General features: G+C 35.1%; 1 protein-coding gene across 10 annotated transcripts in view; it reads right to left on the bottom strand.

Moving 5' to 3' along the window:
- Positions 1-286: 286 nt before the first annotated feature.
- The window catches only part of LOC126977821 (tight junction protein ZO-1), a 159,286-nt gene continuing 141,786 nt past the window's right edge, over positions 287-17,786 (bottom strand). For 7 of the 10 annotated variants that reach the window (XM_050826422.1, XM_050826423.1, XM_050826425.1 and 4 more), the window contains 10 exons: positions 15,813-15,956; positions 14,781-14,896; positions 12,111-12,230; positions 11,640-11,768; positions 9,956-10,079; positions 9,342-9,509; positions 8,893-8,989; positions 7,694-7,769; positions 2,725-5,180; positions 287-1,980 (listed from right to left, as the gene is read on the bottom strand). In XM_050826422.1, coding sequence (XP_050682379.1) covers positions 1,757-1,980; positions 2,725-5,180; positions 7,694-7,769; positions 8,893-8,989; positions 9,342-9,509; positions 9,956-10,079; positions 11,640-11,768; positions 12,111-12,230; positions 14,781-14,896; positions 15,813-15,956 — 3,654 coding nt within the window. In that variant the 3' untranslated portion in view covers positions 287-1,756. Of the gene's footprint in view, positions 1,981-2,338; positions 2,420-2,724; positions 5,181-7,693; positions 7,770-8,892; positions 8,990-9,341; positions 9,510-9,955; positions 10,080-11,639; positions 11,769-12,110; positions 12,231-14,780; positions 14,897-15,812; positions 15,957-17,786 lie in introns of all 10 variants that reach the window. The other 3 variants (XR_007732437.1, XM_050826430.1, XM_050826431.1) reach the window with 3 other exon arrangements.

The raw sequence follows: 17,786 nt of genomic DNA, 5'->3' as shown, positions 1-17,786 counted from the left end.
ATATCAATAAAAAGATATGTATTACATAAAATCAAAGGAAAAGAGAAAAATTTTACAAATTACTTTTCATATCTCACTTTTACCTAACAATAATAATAATAAGTTGCTCAAAATGCTCAAAATTTTCGTTGACTGCATCTGATACTATGACAGGACTTATCCTCGATAAAATATCAACAAAAGAAGTAAGAATTGTAACAAAAAGTTTGAATTAGAGGTGAGTCAATCAAAGATCAATTCTATTAAGTATTTCATCATTCAATATAAATAAAATAAAACTCAAGAATTCTGTAAATATAAAATTTAATAGTCGAGTCAAAGGTAATATCGTAATATCACTAGAAAATAACATAATGACAAACAATAGTCTAATTCTTACATATTAAATGACTTTCGCCACTCTCAGGCCAAAAAGTTAATTATTAGTGATAATTATTGATTTAACATTAAAATAACATTTTAACTACGGAAGCCAAAGGAATTAACCGTTAACTAATATTACTAAAATACAATTGGTTAAATATAACAGTATAATATGATAATTCTAGATCCGTAATCAACTCGTGGTAAGGTATCTTAATAACTATTTTTACGACTCCTGCGAGTTATGTTAACAATCTTTTTGTTATGATTTTAAAGGTACGCGTCGACTAGTTAATAATATTTATACCAACTTAATTACTGAAAAAATTTACATCAGTTACCATTTCAGTTTATACTTTAACATTTCCGTAAATAACGGTATTATTATGTCACTGAGAAAAGCCCAGCTAAACTCTTTAAACTTTTCTATTTATTGTTAAAGTGTTATAATATTTAATACAGTAACGATTTAGACTATGTTTAATAAGTCAAAATAAACTTTAAACATGAGAAGAATCACAACCTTCTCCAGTATTTCAGGCCGAGTGTCTAGTTAACTTAATAGCAGTTTACGATAACACAAATTGAATAAAGTATAGAAGTGTCCAATTAAATAACGATAGTCGTAGTTTTTTGAATGGAATTAAAACAACAAAAAATATCACCTCGTGTGGCAATAATTTGAGAGCAACACTCCCAAATTGTACAAACTTCGAATACAATTTGAGTAATACGTACGAAAGTTGAATTTAAGATTTACGTGGCATGTTCGACGCGTACCATTAAAATACAACATTTCATCAAACTAATACAGGGTATTATACAATTACCTAATGCAGTCAGGCTCAAACCTTCGAAGAACTTACATAAAATATTGAAAACGGGTACAATTGCTAAGATAAGAATTATCTCGAAAAAGACACGTTATTAAGCTCGAGATTCTGTTTTTCGACGCGATAGCACCACTTACGAATAGATATTAACCCCAGTTACAATTTAGGTGGGATTTACTTAATTTAATTATATACATCAGTAACATATGTCCGATGTAAAAAGTTTTTATTGCATAACAAAATATTAAGGGATTAAGGACTTTGCAGCAAAGTTGCCTATGATTTTGCAACTAAGATTCCACATGGAATATTAATTTGCTTATTAATTTCAATCCCGTTTTGTGTATCGACTGTGTCACACAAGATTCATATTGCATTCACAATAACAACAATCGACCACATACTGCCATTGTAGCATGGACCTAAATTCAATAAAATTATATACACTAAAAACCAAGACCGTTAATAGTAAAATGTACAACAATATAAGCTACTGATACAGAAGACCATCTCTAAGTGCAAACAATGCAGCTCAAACCTTTTTGTATTTAAATACTAGTTCAGAAATGGTCAACTTTAACAGCAACTGTGTTCAAAGTCGTCGTTGCGGGCAAGTGAATTTGATCCCAGTCAGTACTTAGATGGGCTTCAGTGTCGGTAGCTTTGATTGTCAGGCCTAGGGATGGGACAGCGTTAGCACAGTGAGGAAGGCGGAGTGTCACTGGTCGTAGAAATACGAGTCCTTGTGGCCCGCACATCACTAGTGGAGAAAGCATAGCTTCACCTAGAGATGAAAACATAATTAGAAATATTAACATTAAGGAGAATACAGGATACGGTAAGACAGAGATGTGCTTTTAAATGGAAAAATTGGGAATCATATGAATATCTGTGACATAGAATAAGATTATACAACAGAAACATAACACTAGACACACAAACACAAATCGCAACACAAACGAGACTATTATGCAACATGCAAAGCAAATTAAAGAAGATGTTAGAACTTAGCACCAAACCGACAATGATTTCAATACTATGCAGACAGTTAATATTGGTACAGTTTTTATAGATTTTAGAGAAAAAAAAAACAGTGCGGACAAACAAAATACAGTGCACGATAAATCGCTTGTTAGACATACGATCTCATCGGCGGAGGTAGATTGCACGGTCCTCCTCTTCTCTCCGCAAACTTTAAGTACGAGTGTATTGTGTAGCAGTAACTGCACAAATATAAACACAATTACCCGCTGTTAATAAATGATAATGCCTTATTATAAAATTATGAATATCATGATCATTAAAGCTGAAATGTGCTGGTTTAGTAAATTAAATAATATGATACATGTTAATATACATCCATGCTGTTCAAACACATGCAATAAAACTATATATAAAACAATTTCACTATTTGTAAACCCCCTGTTTACAGTCTATTTGGTTTAGAATCCATTTTAAACAATATTTGCCAATTAGTAAAGTGCATTCTACGCTACAGTCAAGACGTGCGTCGTAACAAAAGATTTACCGTTATCCATATCGATGGGAGGTCCTCCCACTCGTTGGCTTAGTCTTGGATCAGACACCGTAAAGTAGATTTTCTGCTTGATACCCGGAGCGATTGCCTTTGGGGGAATAATTAAAGAAACACCCCAATGCCTATCCTCTAAAACGCCACCTTCACTGTCAAATATACCCCAAGTTGTATGCGGGGCATCCGGCTCAACTAGGTCAGACGTAGCAGTAGAATCATCTGTTTCACCACTTCTTACAACAGTGTTCTCGTTACTTACAACTGTTGTATCATTACGACTGTTTGATGCGTTCTCCGAAGTATCTTGACTACTTTCGGGACTTTTTTCTACAATTTTTTCACAAAATGTAACGGTTCTGATTGATTTTGTTACTCGATCTTGTAAATCCTGTGATGCATATGGTGTACTCTGCGGTTTGTTTTCGAAATTCATGCTACATTCGGAAGCATATTGCGTTTCCATAGAAGTTGAAGATTCATATGGTACTGGTGAGGCGGTGATTTTTAACGCATTAGATATGTGATCTGATTTACCGTGTAATCTAGGTGCGTAAATTGCTTCCCCTTTCAAAATAACTGTTTCTAAGTTTTTGGACTTTTCCTTTTCTGAATCTGTCTTAGACTCCGTCAGACGGAGCTTAGAAAAATCTATTTCTTGAAATTTCTCAACATCTCCATTGACTACTTCAATTTTTGTCTGATAAATTGGCTCTCGCCGAGATAAATGATTAGCATCACCTAACTCATAAGGGCTACTTCGTGCACTGTCATTAGCAGTAATGCTAGTAATAAGAGGCACTGAATCTTTATTTTCTTGGCTTGACTCGTATATGACAGTATCTTTCAGTTCCCTTTTCGACACATATAATGGTTCACAAGCCTTTATTGCATCACATTCATTAGCCTCCAGTCTTGTTTGATATATCTTTTCTTTTTTAGCTTGATTTCTTTGCTTAATAATTTCCAATTTTTCTTCTAATTTTGTTGTATATGTAGATTCTTTATTGGCTAAGAAAGCGGCTTTTTGTGTCAATATTTCTTGTTTCGACACATAAGTGCATTCAGCAGATGCAGGTCTTATTTGTGGTGATATATCAAATAAGTCATTTCGAGTGCCGTAATTACTATCAGAACAACTAGACTTCACTTCAGAACGAGTCCCGTAAGGTGATTCAGCTTGACCTATTCTACCCATCATTTCACTTCTACTAATATATGGAGGTTCACTTATACATTTACTCATAGGCGAAATCCGTCCAGGAAAATTAACTGGAGTTTGTAGTCGTCTATCTGGTCTAATTGCATATGTGCTTTCAGGCCATGAGGTATTCGATGGTGGTTCGTATGTTCTTCTACCATATATTGGTTCCTTGGTAAGAGCATAATCCGTTCTTTGTTTAAGCATTTCTCCTCTAGAGCTATATGGCGATTCTGAAAATCTTTGACGTAACAATTCTTCTTTAGTTGCATAAGGACTTTCGGTATTCATTCTCTGTCTGAGCATTTGTTCCTTACTAGAGTAAGGTGACTCATTATAAATAGGCTCAGATTTTCTTTGTGCGTCTTGCCTGGTGGAATATGGATTTTCTATTTCAGCTCTAGTTACATAAGGGCTTTCTCGTAAACATTCAGATTTGGTAACATATGGAGGATCAATCAATGGCATAGCTACAGTTTCGCGGTTACCATACGGATTTTCATAGCTTTGATTATTTACTTCATATTTGCTTGCGTAGGGGTTTTCACTAGAAGTATCATACAAAGACGAATAAGTTCGTTTGGGCTTAGGAATAGGATCATATATAATATGTTCTTTGCTTTGGTATACTGGTTCTGGAGGTAGAGGTTGCGTTGGGTAAAACGGTTCATGCTTATTATGCTGTTGTCTTTGGTAAAGCGGGTCTATTTTGGTAATCATATTAAAGCTTGGTGTTTTTCCGTAGATTCCTCTTCTGTTATATTCGATAAGAGAATTTTGTCTACGAAGTAATGGGGTAACTTTTGGTTCGGTTTCTATTTCACACATAGAGTTTTGGCGTCGTAGGGTCTTAACTGTAGGTTTTGTTTCAAAATCAGACACTGTACAAATGCCGTTTCTATCTTCATAGAACGAACTCTGTCTTTTGAGAATAGGCTTGAGGACTGGATTATCGCATGATGAGTTGCTACGCTGCAACATTTGATTTCTTATCTGCGTATTTCTCATGTGAATACTAAGATCACTTAAATCGGATTTCTCTCGCCTGAGCATTGACATTTCGTTTCCATGTCTCTGCTGCAGATCGCTCTCGCAGAGAGATTTCTGTCGGGAGACTTTTCGTGTTTTTTTCGAACGGAATAAATCAAGGACGGCGTTTTTTATAAACGACGGCTTTTTCGATAGTTTCTTTTTTGTTTTTGGCGAGAATGTTTCGTCACGCTCCACGCTTGAGTTCATCGCATCCGAAGAGCTGTGGAAACCCACAACCAAATACCCACTTAGTCACTTTATGATGAATATGAGGATACTTTAGAAATTTCAACATTCAATTCACAGAAACATATTGATGTTGAAACATCTAAATATCGTAATAATAATAATACTTCAATATTTAGTTAAAGCATATCAAAGGAATTGTCACAAATTTGCATTCAAGTATAGTAATAAGTGACAACTTAATTGAAATGCTTTGGTAAACAAGTTGCACTAAAATGCAGACACGCACTGCTAAATATTTCAAACCAACCAAATACTATACAATCTACTTCTTACAATAACTGGCCCCGATATTAACAAGGTAAGTTTTTTGTACGACATTAAATTAAAACACTTTAAGAATAGAGCTTAGACTCAACATATGAAAGCGAATTAATACTGATTACTAATAAATCTACGTCATGTCATTAAGGAGCAACATACCTAACTATAATCGTTTTTTTTCAATGACAATGGAAATTCCGAAATACTTCATTAATCTACACATCTTCGGCCCTACAAATAAGCTTGGTATAAAGTTATACCTGAGAACAAACCAAGAATACACAAAATGTTGACTATATCGCTGACAACACTGTCAATACAATAATAATTCTGAAGTTTCCCAAATGTCTATCAGCGTTGTAAATAAACGCGGGAAACGTTGAAACGTCAAAATACATCTATCATAGGCAAATGTCTATTTGTAAACATTTTGCATATTCTTGGATTATGCTCAGATATAATTGTATGCCAATTTTATTTGTAAGGCCGCTTGTGTACAACTTTGTAACGCATGAAATTTCAATATTTTATTTTTCGCTCTCATAATCTCATTGAAAACAATAATAAAAAAATCTAACTGCCGACTTAACAATCTTATTCGCACACTATTTTTAATTCAAATCTTTGAATGTTGTCGGTTATATTTTGCATAATGATTTAATGTCGCCCAAACAACATGACCTTGTAATACAGATATATATATATTTATAGATTTGTATACCACATACACTACCATACTAATTTTTCCCAACAAGACGTGTTAGTCGTTTGTGAAGCGAACGGTGTTTGCATGTTAGAGCAAATTGTACAAAGATATAGGAGGTCGTTCGAAATGATCATGAGTTCATGCACTTGGAATTCTTTGAACCTTACATGATTCTAAAATGGATATATTCATAAAGGTTGATCCAATTGTTTACATAAAAAGACGATGCAACGCAATTATGTTAAAATTATTTTCCCAACGTGGAGCGTTTCAAACAAGCACTGGTTGGAAGTAGTTAATGCTAAAAATAGTTTGAAGTTAAACATTAATCCACTATTAGTTTCTATAGATATTTAAACTAAATTTCTTCAAATTGATTATATTAAGGTTAAATTATTAAAAAGATTTATATATAAACAACGAAAGTACGAGATTATTCACGATGGTTTTTATTAGCGTCGGTATCCAAAAAGTTAATGTAATAATTTTAAGACGTAAATAATTATTTATATAATGCAACGCATCGCCTTCTTACATATCTATAAAGTCCTTATGAAAAGCATTTGCATGAGGTTTTATATTTATAATAGTAACAAGTAGGTGAAAACATTAATAAAACTCCACTTTCATTAACTTTTAAAACTGTCTGCCAAAGACAAAATCATTTGTGAATAATAAAAGATGTTGAAGTAGATCTACTCACAATTTTAACAGTTGGGGAATAAATTCTACAGAAAACTGAAGGGATAAACAAATACCTATAGTTCAAACTATAGCAGCAAGATACTACTACTACTTAATTATAATACTTAATATAATTATTAAGTTTTATAATACACTACAATTTAACTTAAAACACCAATTAACTCTGAATACTAGGCTTCTAACATGATTAACAGATTTAATCACTGACCTCTACTATTAACCACTGGACTGGCGGCTGTCAAAATGCTTTTGTGCCTGTTTGATATTCGCCATTTTGGCGCTGTTGGCCATAGCGAGAGCCTGCGGTACTAAAACTAGTCTAGACAACCCCAGCTAAATAAACATTGATAAGATGGTGGGAAACTATTTATAAAAAAGATATTTGTGTACTTTATTATATTCCTGAAGTAGAAATAGCACGAAAAAACGAACGAAATTAATTCAACTTAGTTCTCTGGACGCTCGCGAGTGGCGCTTTAAATAGGAACAAAAATTTGCTATCAAACTTTAGTAACAGCCTGTCCAGTGGTGTTTGTACAGGTCAGTGGATTTAATCAATAAATCATTACGTATTACGTCGCACGCGACTATAATTGTAGTAATCGAACGCTCTAAGTGGTAACTTCTATTGTACTAAATTAGACAATAAACTTAAGTTACTTAAAGGAAAAGTAATTTCGAACTGTGATATATTATAAATATCGATGCCTACTACGAATTCAAGTGTTGCTCTAAGTATTTGCTGATCGATAGTAGTTTCAATAAAGGACTTATAGTAAATGTAATAATGTGCTGATTTATAAATATGTTACCTCAAATTGTGCATGTGTTGAGGCTTTCTATACAATTCGAAAGCTGAGCCACGCTGTTCTCGGCTGCCAGCTAAATCTGTAAGAATAAAAGTATTTGAACACTCTAAGTAATATTTGACTCTTTATTAACAGGGGTTTAAGTGTAAAGCGATGGCTTATAACAATCTATAACGTGATAAAAGGAGACGAATATAGGTAGCAACAGATCTCATTCTACTAATACTGAATACTACTACTAATACAAAAATAAGTTAACTATTACATTTACCAATATAATTAAATTCAGTTAATCATTTGTTGGCGATGTTCGATTTTAAAACAGCTTTTAAATGATAAAATACCTAGCCCTGTCAGGTTTTTGTAATCGACATTAATTAATGATGAATTATTGTATCTAACCGCTGCATTTATAACTGTTCCTTATCTTAGGTAACATCGAAAATGTTTAAAAAATGAAAAACGGCTTAATGTAGAAAGTTGCCAATACTTTTATTGTTTTTCGATGTAAACCACCGTTGAACTTATCTAACATTTGGCGACACCAGTCCATGCGAAGGTGTTTCTGGTCGTCGGTTAAAGTATGGGGAATCCATCTGATACAAAGCTTCCTGACGCCTAAATGTTAGTGTAATATTTTTTGTACTTGACCCATACCAATGCCTAATCTTGCCCGTATCTGCTGAGAGGTTTCTCTCTTATCTTCCTCTAACATGCGTCGCACAGCACTGAAGTTATCTTCAGTAGTCGCTGTTAAAGGACGTCCCTCACGTTAAACCAATTGTAAATAGTGGCACGAGATGGGGATTCATTGAGAAATGCTTATCGCAGCCTATCATAGCTTTGTTGTTGAGTAAGCCCACAAGGAATGTCATAATAAATCATTGACCGAAAATTTTCTCGCGTCAGGTTCATTTTCACGTGTAACAAGACTTTTAGATTTGCCGCCAATTCACAAAAACAAACGACAAATGAATGCAATATACTACATTAGGTTACCAAAGAGTTCTAAAATTGAAATTCAAAAAAAGTTTTCATTAGCAATGTTTCTAACTGGCCAGTTCTAAACATTTTCAGTGTTACCCACGTTACTAAGGAGAGTTCTATCCCAGAGACTAAGTATTATTTTTGGATTTTTGATTTTCGATAATTTGATTTGTTTTGGTTTCTTCGGATAATATATTATTTTATTATTATATTACCAATGAGATGTGGATTATGCGGTAGATTGATGGCGCGGTGATGCTGAGGTGGTCCTGAGTAAGGTGGAACGCCAGGCGCTCCGCCGCCGTATATACCCTGCGAATAGTTAATTCATTTTAGAAGAAAAAAAGCTGTTGTGTGTGTGCGTGCGTGTGCATGTATCTGTATGTGTGTGCGTGTGCGTGGGTGTATCTGTGCGTTTGTGTGTTTAAACGTATGTTTCGTAAGAGCAACTCAGTATTATGGTAATTTAATGGTTGTATCCAGGCTATCAATGCAATCTTTGTATTTAACTGTAAATTTATTTTATTATTTATTACGACACTGCACGCTCGTGAACTCAGTCCTGAATGGTATAACAAATGCAAAGTCGATAACCTTCTGCTTTTTTGAACTCAGTTAAAAATAACAATGTCAGCAATGGGTATAATGGTAAATAGGTACTTACCTGTTGATAGTTGTGTGGGTGTCCATGCATGGGGTGCGTGGGATGAGCTGGCTGCGACATCGAATGTGAGTGCGAGTAGTGCGGAGGCCCCGGGACACCTGGAGCCCCAGGGCCCGGGCCTCTTGGAGACCCCATCATGTTAGCACCCATCGAGTTGGGTTCCATGTTCTGTTAATATTAATATATTAACTTTTTTGTAATAATACCGATCAAAGAGCATACGGATCACCTGATAGTAAGGTGATCCACCATCACAGCTAATGTAGTTTTCACCCGCTTCAATCGTCGAATTTACTTGATAATCGAAACAATGCCAGTCGAATATGACAAGAATGATATTTTTTAGTATATATTTGGTCGATTTCCGTCAAAATTTCAAGAAATTTTAATCTACTGCATATGATATTTTCGTTCTTTTCAAACACAGACCAATCTAGTTCAGGTTACGTTAAGGCACAGGCTTTTTAACTATAAAGCTAAACTGCAAAATGTTAGTACTTTTACCTTTTTGAAAAACAGAAAGTAAGTAACAGTAGTTAAAAAGTAGTTTAACTCCAAATTGCTGCCTAACGACAATACTTAGCACACGTGAAGATAAACAACCTGATACATACCCCGTTTCTGATGGCTTCCGGAGGGGGCGGTCGGTAGTGTTTAGGTTTTGGTGGCGGCACCGGCTTATACGGGGGCGCCCCCGACCGCCCATAGTCTGCCGTTGACGCCGAGTTTGTTCGACCGCTGTTAAAAAAATATTACATTTGAGCCTTTTATTCAGACCAGGCTAGCGAGACTCTCTAATTAAAAAGCGATTCACTCGATTGTATGAAACGTAAAATCACTGACAGATTGACAGATGGCGGGTATAATCTTGCAAAAAACGGAGATAGCCGAATCCACAACGTTATAAGCAACTGTTCGCTTTCAAACTTAGCCGGATTATACTTCGTGGCCAATCGCGATATTGTAATTACTACTATTTCAAAGTTATGTCAAATGACTGCACATTTTATGCTAAAATAAATTTCCATATTTCTTAGGCCGTCCTGCCTCTTATTACGTAGTGTAATTTACATCCTTTTCTTTATTTCGATTTACATAACGCACAAAATTAACATTGACTGCATTATACTAATAGTGAATAAACACCGTTATCGTCGAGTGTATTCGGTTTCTATAAGAGCAAATAGACGATAATGAGTGGCGATTTGTAATATATTTCTATTATATATTTCCTCTACTCCATATGATATTTTCGTTCTTTTCAAACACAGACCAATCTAGTTCAGGTTACGTTAAGGCACAGGTTTTTTACCTATAAAGCTAAACTGCAAAATGTTAGTACTTTTACCTTTTTGAAAAACATAAAGTAAGTAACAATAGTTAAAAAGTAGTTTCCAACTCGATTTAGGTATTTTCTATAATTTTATCTACACTAGATTATACAAATTGAATTTGAAAAGGAAATTTATGAACGCTGCGGGACTCGAACCCGCACTCTCTCGCGTTCCGTGCAAGCGCTCTTTCCACTGAGCCAAACGTTCGAGTGATGTATCGTTGATAAATATTGTATGTCTTGTTCAACTCTTAGGTTGTGGCTTCTACATATATAGTTGATGAAAATTGATTTATCGATAGTTCATCAACTATACATGGCGCGTTTTCGACGGGAGGCACCGGTTGAACTGAAGTGATGCTGTCACCGCGCGCTCTCCGCCCTCTATCTCGAAAACGGTTCACCGTATAATGATTTTTTTTTTTAAATTTGTAGAGAATTTTGTATACAATATTGATAATAAATACAAATAGCAAAAAACCAATAGGAAATGAGATATTTCCAAAAAAAGGCGCAAAAAACTGATTTTTGTGACCTTTGACCTTGAAATTTAATAGTTGCTTACACCCTACCATATGTAGGTTTTGAGACAACTTTTAGGGTGTCAATATACAAATATTTACAGACTTACAGCTGGGTATCTCGAATTCCGAGGTGAAGTTACTATAATGACTGGACTAATTTGGGTTCTGTGTTCTAAAAGAACAATGTTTATTATCTATTTCACTGACTTCCTTTGTCTGTAGTCTTAACATTGTATCTTGTGTGTACTCTTGTGCGTTCTTATAGAATGAGAACAAAATTACTCAATCAGTCTATTGTTTTAATACACCCATAAACTAATAACTATAATACATTTGCAGCCAGATGATTTGGCTGTGCGAGGTAACAAGTTTCAGCAACTGTATTGTGTTGGTGATGAAATTAACGCGACTTTAACTTAGAAAGAGAAATATATTTATTACCTGTATTTGTTATGATCGTTAGCAGTAACATTTGGCAAGGAGGGCCCCCTTGCATGAACGGGACCCATTGTTGGACCGTTAGGTAGGGCGGGGCGACCTCCTCTGTAGTTATCTTGCCCTGGTACTCTACTGTAAATAAATAATTATATTGCTTAATTTCGGAACTACTTTAGATCATTACTGACTGGTGATGTGTTGAATTGGCCTATCAATACGTTCAGAAATTTGGAACATTCTAATTTCTACTAAACAATTTCTGTGTGTATAAAAACAATCTTTAACGGAGATACAGCAAGGTAATTTTCTACCTTTTTGTAATAAAATGTATTGTTACTGTAACTGATTATGATTGTCAAGTCGTAAACAGTCAGCCACGCTTAGCAGCTCCTTAGTATTTTAAATATTAAACAATATAATAATCTGTAATAAAAGCTAATATTATATTAAGTTTAAGATATAATAATAATTTACCTGTAGTTGTTATCTGGAGGCCGATAGTCTAGCGAATTATGTTCGTGTGAGTTAGAGTTCCGTTGCGGACTCTGCATGTGCGGATGTGACGTAACGCCAGGGGGAGGGCCCTCCATTTTTCTGTAAGAAAATAAATTAACTCATTATAAAATATAAGGTTTTCAGATGGATTCCACATAGCAAACACTTACATTACACTAGCGTATTTAACAAATTGTGTGAGAGTGATGAATATTTTCATTCGATGCAATATATACCGACTTTAGTAAGGCTTTCGATAGGGTAAATCATGGAATGTTGATATATAAACTGTCTTGTATTGGAATAGCCGGCGTGTTTTTGAATTGGTGCAGGTCTGTCGGACCGACAATCATTTGTTGTGGTTGGAGGATATAAATCCAAAGCATTCACTGCTACATCTGGGGTTCCTCAAGGATCACATTTGGGACCATTATTCTTTAATATGTTTATTAATGACATCGGGAAATGTTTTCAGGAGTCAAAATTTTTAATATTCGCTGATGACTTAAAATGTTATAAAACTGTTAACTCAAGCGAAGATGCCCAGTCTCAAGCAGAGTGACCTTGACAATCTGATTATGTGGTGCAATGAGAATGCAATCAGTTTAAATCCAGAAAAATGTCACATAATTTTATTTAGTAGGAAAAAACACACACCAAAAAGACTTTATCAGATTAATCAGGTAACCTTGAATGAAGTCAACCACACCAGAGACTTGGGAGTTATTTTAGACAGCAAATTGCGTTTTAACCTGCATATATTGCCAACAAGGGATTTAGAATGTTGGGCTTCGTTCTTCGCAACTGTAAAGAATTGAAGAAGGACTAAAGTAGTACTTTATACCTGTATCGTACGTAGTATCCTAGAATATTGCAGTTCTGTGTGGAATCCGCACTACGAGATATATGAAAAGCGGTTAGAAACAGAGATTAGAGAAATGCTTGACACCATGTTTCTGTACAAACTTATTAATGGAATTATAGATAGCTCCGATATTTTATCTAAAATAAATATTAATATTCCTAGGAAAGTACAATGATTAAAGAAACCTCCTTTCAATATAAACGGAACTAAATCGAATTTGGGTCAAAGCGCTCCAATATACCGATGCATGAAAATTTATAATTCGATTCATAACATAGTCCCTGTTGGTATAGCGACCAAGAAAGGCAGAACTAAGGAAAACTTAGAGATAGACATTTTCTCAAATTCTATAACACAATTTAAGAAATTGGCGGATGAGACTATAAAAAATCATCTTAGTTAGTAGGTAGTTAATTGAAGTAATGTAAAATATGAATTTAATAGAATTATTTAATTTTTAATAATTATTTGTTTCTGTTGTATTAATTTGAATTATTATTTGCTGTAATTAATGTAATGAGCTTAATTTTATTTATTCTATTGTTAGTAAATTGTTTTTTTTTTACCTGTTATAAGTAAAAACTGTAGATTCATTTAATTATTATATTATTACTATAAAATTAATAATTATGTATGTATTGTAATTTAATTTAATTTAATAGTGATTGAATTTTTAATCTATGAAATAATCGTGATTCAATTTTTAAAACAAAAATTTTTTCTTTTTAATGTACTTGCTTTTTATATAAGAATGTTATTTGCGCCTATAATTGTGGTAGCACTCAACTTGTATTTTTGTCTATATATATATATTTGTATGAATTAGTGTATACTTTGTTGGTGCAATAAATAAATAAATAATATTATAAATTAATAATAATGATTTTCATTATCAGTTGTTAACAAAGAGGATGTAAATACTTCGTTATAAGTGGCGGGACTGCCTAAGTAAAAATTGAAATTTAGTTTAGTATGAAACGTGCAGTCATTTGACATAAGTTTTAAATACCATTAATTATAGTGTATGGCGATTGGAAGAAGAAGCGAACAGTTGCTTAAAACGTAATGGATTTCATCTATCTCCGTTTTCTGCAAGATTATAGCCGTCATCTGTCAATCTATCAATGACTGCACGTTTCATACAATCGAGTGAATCGCTTTTTTCTTAGAGAGTTTCGCTAGGCTGGTCGTAAACAATCGGTTAGACTTGGAATAGACCAATAGCCGATCATAGCTTATACGTTAATTTTTAACAGGACTGTAACACAAAACATTTTGCAGGTGCAAAATATATGTTAGTTAATGTAATAGATAAAAAATCCAAGCAAAACCAGATACAAATAGTCCGTTATCTCATATTAGTTTATAGGCCATACAAGAAATTTAAGAAATAGCTTTTCTTACATTCACAAGACCTCATTTAGTTTTTTCTAGACAATTGTAACACTTTTCTAGCTTCATATATTACTTTAGAGGCTATCCTCTAATATGCCAACACGTTGAAGACACCTGCTGAGCTGTTTCGGCGCCAAGCCCAGCGCCGGCCACTTGGGGCGCTATATCCATTTGTGTTTACATTAGTCGAGGTATCATTATGCGGTTGATGTTACGGGTTGCTAGATAATCAAGCCTGGTTATTGTAAACAAAAAACGTGATTTATGATAGATTCGTGCAGTGAAATCGCCGCTCACGCGTCAAAAAAATACGATCTATGATCTTATGATTTCTGTCAAAAAAATATTTCAAAAAACTATGTTAAATGTTTGTGCAGGCATATACTCACATAGAAGGTGGGGCTACTTTGAGATCATCAGGCGCGTTCGGAGGCAGTCGATTCGAGTTCATACTGGCAGTTTGATTGTTTCCGCCGTAGTCATATGGCGTGCCATCATACGAACTCTGTTGAAAATATATAAATAGGTGAATATAATTTGTAATTTTTTAGACAATTTGTTTAAATACTGGCGTTGAGCAGGTTATCAACTGTAAAGTAGATCCTGTCGAAGCCTGAATGAACCACCCTGAGAGTTGAATAAATACATATCAAGATTTATGAACTTTACGTCACTCTATTGGCTCAGTGGAAGAGCGCTCGCACGGAGCGCGAGAGGTCGCGGGTTAGGGTCCCTCATCGTTCATAAATTTGTTTTTAAATTTAGATATTTATTTTCATAATTATTTATATATTCAATACAATGAATCAATCATATCAAAATTGATTGATATTATGTATTTAAACAACTCTTTACCTATAGTTTTACCTATAATTTTTTATTTTAACGTATGCGGAAACTATGTACGCAGGCCCAACAAATAATCAAATTAACTGCATAAATAACAGTTAATTATTATAAACATTAATTCTATGGGGCGTAATGTTAGCTGCCTTAAGAAATCTTATATCATTAAATGAGCAATTCTTGTATATAAAGTATATAATCTGAATCTCAGAAATGGCTCCAACGATTTTAATGAAATTTAGTATACAGGTTTCAGGGGCGAGATATCGATCTAGGCTTCAATTTAAAAAAAAAAGTTTTATCTGTGTTTTAATGAGAAACAGCTACTATAGTTAGATTATGTTAGAATATAAAGGTAAATTTCGCCACTATATACAAGACTACAATAGCTCAGATCGGACATTGGGTGATCCGGAAAGCAGAAGACCCCGGTTCGAATCCTGATGTCCCATTAGTTTGGCTCGGTCGTCCAGATATTATAATATAAATTACAGTTGATTATTATTCACATTAATTCTTGTGTATGAGAGGTGTGTAATGCTACTTGTATTAATAAATAAATGATTATTTCATACTGTGTTATTATGTCTGGATCTATCAAGTGAGTCCTGTCCCAGGGTTGGTTGTATCACCATACTGGTGGGGCGAGCTGTGTACGTTGAATCTTCATTGCTCGTCTCTTTCCCGCCGAAGAGACGCTCCTGCGCACTTGGACGACTCTGAAACAAAAAACCTTGTATAATTTATACGTCTTGATAGAGCCTGCTGCTAGAGAACCGATGAAAACAGGCCAGGTTTATTACTTTAATGTGCGTGACAAGCTTCTTAGGGTTCTCTTCTACCGTATATATCACGGGGAGTGCTCAGAGGAGCTGTTCGGGTTGATTCCAGCGGCCGAATTCCACCACCGGACATTACGTGCGAAGTACCACCCACCCGTTGACGCCTGGCATTCCACAACCGCGATTTTGCTAGTTTTTTTTTATGGAATAGGAGGACTAACGAGCGTACGGGTCACCTGGTGTTAAGTGATCACCGCCGCCCACATTCTCTTGCAACACCAGAGGAATCACAAGAGCGTTTCCGGCCTTTAAGGAAGGTGTACGCGGTTTTTTTGAAGGGACCCATGTCGTATGGTCCCGGAAACACCGCACAAAGAAGCTCATTCCACAGCTTCGTAGTGCGAGGAAGAAAGCTCCTTGAAAACCGCACTGTGGAGGACCGCCACACATCCAGATGGTGGGGATGATATCCTTACTTGTGGCGTGTCGTGCGAAGGTGGAATTCTTGCCTCGCACAGCCACTTTGTGGTATCAATTACCGGCTGCGGTTTTCCCGAACAGATACGACTTAGCGACCTTCAAGAAAAAAGCATACTCCCACACTTAAAGGCTGGCAACGCATTTCTTGACACCTGTTGTTGCGGATGTCCATGAGCGGTTGCCTCACCTCTCCTCATCTAATGAACCTCTTGCCCCTTTGCCCCTTCTTATACAAAAAAAAAACACGTCTTACACTCGCGATTTGTATGTCAGTTTGTGTTAGTGGCGTACATTGCTCAAAATAGAAGTCTGTCAACTGTCAAACTTAATTTTTTATCACAGCTGTCACTGTCAAAAAAACTTAGTAAAAATTGGACTGGAATCTGCAAGTAGCGAAATGAATGAATGACACCGGCGTGGACCTTATAACACATAACGACCAAATCTTATATAAATCCACAATAGCCAATAGCGAATGCCGTGATTATTTCCTGGCCAATGAGCATTCAGCACGCCGCGCCAGCTAACCTCAGTTGATTGACTGAACTGTTTATTATTGTATAAGATTAGGCGACTGCTGTGTTAAAAATTCTATCAACGTAGAAAAGTGCGCACATCCACCCAAAAGGAGGATTATCCTGTGCCTTCTACTGCATTTGTCACTGTTTCGAAGAGCTATTTTAACTGATACCAGCCGTTGAATTCCACCATCGCACACCACGCTACAAACTAAAATATCATCATGAACATATAGATATGTGGCGTTCTTCCACAGTGCGGTTTTCAAGGAAATTACAACGCAACTACAGAATGGAATTGCGAAGTGTTTCCAGGACGATACGACGGCGCGTACACCGACTAAAAGGTTAACAACGCTCCTCCTGTGTTTCAAGAGAGTATGGTAGGTGGTAATCACTTAACATTACGTCACTATACGCTGGTTTTTAATAAATTTCATAAAAAAAAAGTGTGTGTGTACTTATGTATGCACGCAAGAAGTTATACCTCTTTGGCCTAACAAAGCAAAAATCCTTACAATTATTATTATTTATTCCTCGTGCTATTCTACGTTTATAGAAAGAACAATATTGTAAAGATCTTGCAATATCGAATACGGCTGTACGGGCTTGGGTATCCTGATAATGGACGAAGAAACCAAAAAAATAACGAATGTTGCAAACGTCAGAAAATTTTAGCAACCAACTTCACCCTGTTACTTTTGTGATACAGTGATGCGCGCGCATCTTAAAATTTCACTCTCATCATTTTTTCATAACGCGCCTAAAG

This window comes from Leptidea sinapis, chromosome 46 (genome assembly GCF_905404315.1).
Source record: "Leptidea sinapis chromosome 46, ilLepSina1.1, whole genome shotgun sequence".
Lineage (NCBI taxonomy): Eukaryota > Metazoa > Arthropoda > Insecta > Lepidoptera > Pieridae > Leptidea > Leptidea sinapis.
Note: the sequence above shows the minus strand (reverse complement) of the source record. Positions and strands in the feature narration are given on the sequence as shown.